At 37.4% G+C, this 6,029-nt stretch overlaps 1 protein-coding gene across 1 annotated transcript in view; it reads right to left on the bottom strand.

Annotated features, from left to right (window-relative positions):
* Nucleotides 1-6,029, bottom strand: part of CUNH16orf72 (chromosome unknown C16orf72 homolog) — a gene marked incomplete at its 5' end in the record, with an annotated part of 24,427 nt that extends 18,398 nt beyond the window's left edge. Inside the window, 2 exons of the mRNA XM_025203482.1 lie at nucleotides 791-1,066; nucleotides 5,873-6,029. Of these exons, the coding sequence (XP_025059267.1) occupies nucleotides 791-1,066; nucleotides 5,873-6,029 (433 nt within the window). The remainder of the gene's footprint in view (nucleotides 1-790; nucleotides 1,067-5,872) is intronic.

The raw sequence follows: 6,029 nt of genomic DNA, 5'->3' as shown, positions 1-6,029 counted from the left end.
GAAGGTGTAAAGAGTCATTCCTTCACCCCTCCCCCAACTGCTCTCCTCCTGCAAAAAGCCCGATTTCCCTTCCAACAGTCAGTTGAAAGGTTAATACAGTAAAAGCTTTATCTGGCATGAGTGGGATACAGGGGGTGCCGATTATCTAAAAATTCCAGTTATCTGAGATTTATATGGATGACAGTGCCATGCTTGTAATGCAAAAACTTGATGCACATGCCAGATAAGACTCATCAAAGATTCCAGTTGCTAACATGAGGATTTGTATTGGGATATTGGAAATTCCGGTTAACAGAGTATTCCAGTTGGTAAAATGCCAGTTAACACAACTTTTACTACAGTATGTTTTAGAAACCACATCATTTCTACTAGCATTGTACTGGGAAACATAGGGCTTTAAGGAGTGCCAGTCAACAAGTTCCCTTTTCATGTTGCAGAATAGGCCATAAACTGTATCCTAAACTAGCATTGCACACTAATGCTACAGGATATACCAGTTCCAAAATAACCTTCAATAATTCCTTTACCGCTTTAAAATTTCTGCTCTCACTGAAAACCAATGCACCTTTTTACACAAGTAACTAACAACCCTCCCACAGGCAAAGCCACAGATCCTTCAGAGCAAATATAATAAATGTCTTTCCTCTGGACTGTTAGACGCAATGCCACTCTGGTTATGTAATTAGTGAAAACAGGCCCAAATAAACCCCCAAACTTAACAGAAGGCATGCTTACATAAAAAGCCCACCCACTCTTATTTCAATAAATACTGATAAAGTTTGACTGTTACCATGCAGAGCTATGGCTTCACGGAAAGGCTGCAAATCAGTCTCTACAGATGAGCTAGTTTCTGTTGAAGTAGCTCGGTTAGGGGATACTACAGTCAGTCTTGGGGGAGCTCTAGAGTTTCTTGGAGGAGGAACTTTTCCACATAGGAAGCTGATCAAGTCTTCTCTACGAATAGTTCTTCTGCGTTTTTTAACCCAAGCTAACACATCCTTATTGCGACGCTGATAGCCAATTTGAATTCCTACATCAAAACTTCGCTGATGGGTATCCACACTTTCTGCAGGAAAAAAAAAAAAAAGACAAAAATGTTTTTAGTAAGAACTTTAAACAGCTGAAGCAATTTAAATTAGTGAGACATTCATTCATAATAAAGCTTCCCACAAGGATGGATGAAAACAAGATTTTTACTGCGTTGCCATTCTAAATTACCTGTCATGCTGAGATTCAGGGCAGTGCTTTTTTTTTTTTTTTTTTTTTTTAAATCTTCAAGACACCATTTAACCAAGATCAAACTTTAATCACTTTGTAAGCTCATATGGACAAGTCACAGGACAATTCATATCCTGGTTGTATTATGAACTACTAGATTTCAAGGTAAGGATCACACCTCTTTTCTCTATTTAATCAGTATCCAACACAACAGACTTGTAATCCTAACTCAAACCTGACTGCAGTACTATAATAAAAACATTTACCACAAATAAGTGAGAATTACCTAGAATGTGATTTTGGTACACAAGATTAGCTGGAAATTTGTGTTTTAAAATGAAGCTTGGGCTTTAATTCTAGCACTGTAAACAATGACCTATGGAACTTGAATGAAACAGTATCAACTGGAAGGAATCCAATTTAAAAGAAGTAGCTTCAGGAATTATACACTTAAGTACCCTTCCCCACCACTCTGTTTTAGCTTGCCAAATCATTTAAAGCCTGACTACTCAAAAGAAATTACCTAAAAAGAAAGAACACTGTTCAAAAACATTTTAGTGCTTCTGTACTTCCCCATGGCAAATAATTATCAAACAAATGCAAATTTTTATAGTATTCCATAAATCTAAATAACGCTGTGTGTAACTATAAGCTTGAGCTCCCTGTTCTGTAACATATCTCATACGACGCGTCTTGAGTCATTCCCTAACTTGGGTATTTGATAGCCCATGAAGACATGGTGGATATAAAGCTGTTAGCATGTTTTCCTTGCAAAGCCAATGCAAGTTTTAGTAGAACTTACGATGAAGCTAATGTATTAGTGGGACATACTCTGAAAGTGCATTTTATTCAGTATACTAAGTTCTCACTCAAGAAGTTCCTTATAGATACTGATCGACAACCTAAACCTTATTGGGGATTCAAAATGGATTGAATAATTACATCAATATATTGCTGAAATCAGTCACAGTTTGTGGGACATAAAGTGTTCTGTACTCATTAACTGCGCTCATTCTGCTGCTTCTACCACAGTAATTTGTTCTCAGAGCTTTGCCAAGAGTGATTTCAGTGTATGAACAAGACAAGCAGGTTGGCTGTTGTTCCATAAGCAACACATGAAAATAAGCATTGGAAATTCCACTTAAACTCCCTTTAAATTTCAGAGAAATGGTATCTCAAAGAACATACTTAAAAATCTGGCAGTATTTGCTAGCTTTTCTACATGTTTGGTATTCTTCCTTTGATTGGGGAAAAACCTCAAAGAAAAGCAATATGCCTAAACTATTTAAACACATTCTCCAAAAAGGCTAATCTTGAAAATAGCTGTTTTGAGACCCTCTCTCTCTCACTTTTCTACCAAGTTTACCTATAAGCGAAATTACAAAGTATTTAAAACATAAAGAAACACAGTATAAGTAATGATAAAGTGATCAACAATACAGAGAGAATCAAAAGCCTACTGACAAGCCACTTTTAATGGTACCATTTCATTATCCATGGGGGATGGGGAATCTAATTAGCATAATTTAGCCATTAACAAAAATTCTTTTTCTAGGTAAACCTTTATGGCGGTTTAGTAACTATTAAAACCCTAAGAATTAAAAATATTTAAAAGTGCACACAACAGTTTAATTCTCAAACTATAAGGACCCTAAGAAACTGACAAACAATCTCTTAGCTTTACCAAGTTCATACCACAGCCTTCCATCTCATCATAAACATTTATGTTTTTTCTATGTGCCTAAAATGTTAAGGACTAGAAAACAACTAAGATGACAGAAGTTCCAAAAACTCCTATGCACTTTCAGCTATTAAAGTTACTACAAACTGCAAGACAAGAGTTCAAGAGTGTCCATTTAAAAGCCATTAAGACTCAAGGTGTCATGTACACTAGGAAAGACAGGCTGTTGCCAGGAACATTTAACACTGGAGGAATTGACCAACAGTTCCAGTCATACAAGGTCACTAGATATGGCAAGCTTAGGGCTTCAACATCACTACAAAAGACACACCCATGGTTTCAACTACAACTGTCCCAATTTCACCACAAGTTCTGTCCCTTCCCATGATCTATTGTATTTGCAGCTCCTGTATTTAATCAAACGACTAATATATTTACAAAACTGTCTTGTTTTAAATAATAAAACAATAGATACTGGCTAAAGTGTTAACAACATGTCAGCAGTCTCTCCTAAGCAAGGACAAGAGGAAGAACTTGGTTCTGAGAAAGCAAGAAGTCTCTATCATTTTTCTATAATGATATTTAAAGAACACAAAAGGTGAGGGAGGGGGGTTGACCTATAGAAGCATCCAAAATATTTTCAGAGCCAATCAACTAGGGTGTGGAAGAAAAAGAAAATAGCCTGCTGCTGATTTAGTCTGTTGGGATTACTGGCAAACCTAAAGACAAAAGTATCTATGCATCAAGCTCTACGTGTTTCCAGAAAACTATAAAAGGACAAATACTTAATGCTCACATCAAGTTTACAACTGAAAACTGCATGCAGACCACTTGAAGTATTTAGGAAAATACTGAACAGACTGGATAAGTAATGGAAACCTATTAGGGACATAAAAATTGACAGAATTCAAGATAAAAGAAGTTTTAAATCATCCAATGATTCTTTAATAATTTTGACAGCTTCATAGAAAGCACATTTACCACCCGCACACTTGACAGTAACAAAAGAGTATTGAACAGCCACATTCCTTATGCACAGAAGAAAACAAGGTTTGTGCCTTCTTTAGTACTGTTTGTATTTAAAAAGGAGTCTACCCTTTAGCCCTTCTAGTATACAATTTAAAATTTAAGAGATTTTGTCCACTGGAATCCTCTTGCCAAATTTCAACCATTTTATACATCTTTGTCACTGTAACAAATTTCAGGTATTAGTTTTTACCTGCTGCTGTCTGAAGATGCACAATTTAATAGCTACTGAGTTCTCTTGTTCACATCTGAGTAAGATCATATTAAATTTAATGATTATTTTTTTGCTACATTTAAGAGTAATATGAAACTTATTTAAAAATAGTATAGATAAAAGTCATAAGAAGTTAAACACCTTGACTGCCTCAACATATAGCTATTCTAGCTGAAGTACAGGTGTGATTTATACAACAGTTCCTGTTTGTCAAGTGGTAATACAAGAAAATGGAAGATGTTGTAGCTAGACTCATCAAGGAAACAGGATGAGAACTTTTTTGGCTGCTATATCAAAGCCTTGCCTAATGACTAGCATCTTTAGCCATTCATTCAAGCCTGAATTCCATTCAAAGAACTACAGAATGGCCTCACCTGTAATCTTCCATCCCTTCACCTACGATATGTTGTATTTTGCAAATCAAGATAAATTGTAAGCACTTATCAGTGGTAGAGGCAAGTGTACAGTGCAACAATGGTTAGATATCTATTGTTTCCCCCACCCATCTGTTGTTCGTAAGAAGCCTGATCAGCAGTCAGAAATACTATGCTGATAAGCATAGTATTTAAAATAATTTAAAATAAAGCAATGAATTCACAAGCCATCTAGATGCAAAGCCAGAGGCAAAAAGCATGATAACATCCTCTACCACCTTAGAATTCTAGACAGAGAAGGAAGCAAATGCACCATTCCAAAAATAAGAATCAGGAACACAATTGTTTACCCAAGTCTTTTTTCTAAACTCTTCTTCTGAACTCATAACCAAGCTGGAGTAAGAAAGACGTTTCTGAACTAAGCAGTGCAAAAGCCAGTTTGGGTAAGTTTACAAAAGGTTTTTCTAATAGCAACTTTTTCCAAGCAACTATTTTTTATAAAAGAAAAAAAATTAAGCCTCATAATACCCAATTATCAGCAGTTTAGAGATGGAATTTTTGGAAAACATGAAAAAAAATGCAATTTAACAGCTAAACGTAACTATATTTGTGTGCATCAACAACTGGCAGATCTATTCTCTTGCAAGTTTTTATGAGTTGTTTTTTTTTTTTTTTAAGTTAATTTCTTATAAACATCCTGGACATTTTAAAATACTGAAATCACTCAATTTAATATGATCCAACTCGGATGTGAACAAGACAACTCAGCAGCTGTTAAATCACACACCTTTCCCAATAGATTTTTATCTGCTGTTGTCCAAAGTAATACTTGAAATTTGTCATGGTGACAAAGATGTATAAAAATGGTTGAAATTTAGCAAAAAGATTCCAATGGATAAAATCTCTTTAGCTTAAATGGTCATTAACACAACCCTAAAAGACAATAAAATCCCATGGATGCCAATGCAAACACAGTAAGTTGCATTACTGTATCCATTATGCAGACGACCCTCATCGAAATACAAGCCAGATGTGAAGTCTGTCACCTTGTGACTACTACTGTCCAGGAACTCAGCAATACAAAGCCACCACCCTCACACGCTGCTCCTTGGCCTGCTCTATGCCCATCGCACTTATGCAGAAGAGCCACACCTCACCATCTCCCATGTCAAAATGCCCAGGGAGAAACTTTTGAAGGATCAGTCACTGCCACGGACCCCCTTAAGGGAGGAAAAGGCACTGTGAGCTACAGCAGGGGGAGAGCTAGAGAGACTGACTGGGGAAGCGCCAGGGCAACCTTATCAGAGCAACCAGGCACAAGGGGAAGCCCTGCTGGGGGAGGCCGGGGCGGCCCCTTACCTTTGTAGAGGTTGGTGACGGCGGTGGCGGCGTTCTGGAAGGGGACCCACAGGGACAGCCCCGGCTGCTGGCACACCCGGTCTGCGGAGGGAAGCGCCGGACACCCGCTGTTTATTTGGGAGTCACTGACTCCGAACGGCCATGTTGGCTTTCGCCA

This window comes from Alligator sinensis, unplaced genomic scaffold, assembly GCF_000455745.1.
Source record: "Alligator sinensis unplaced genomic scaffold, ASM45574v1 scaffold73_1, whole genome shotgun sequence".
Lineage (NCBI taxonomy): Eukaryota > Metazoa > Chordata > Crocodylia > Alligatoridae > Alligator > Alligator sinensis.
Note: the sequence above shows the minus strand (reverse complement) of the source record. Positions and strands in the feature narration are given on the sequence as shown.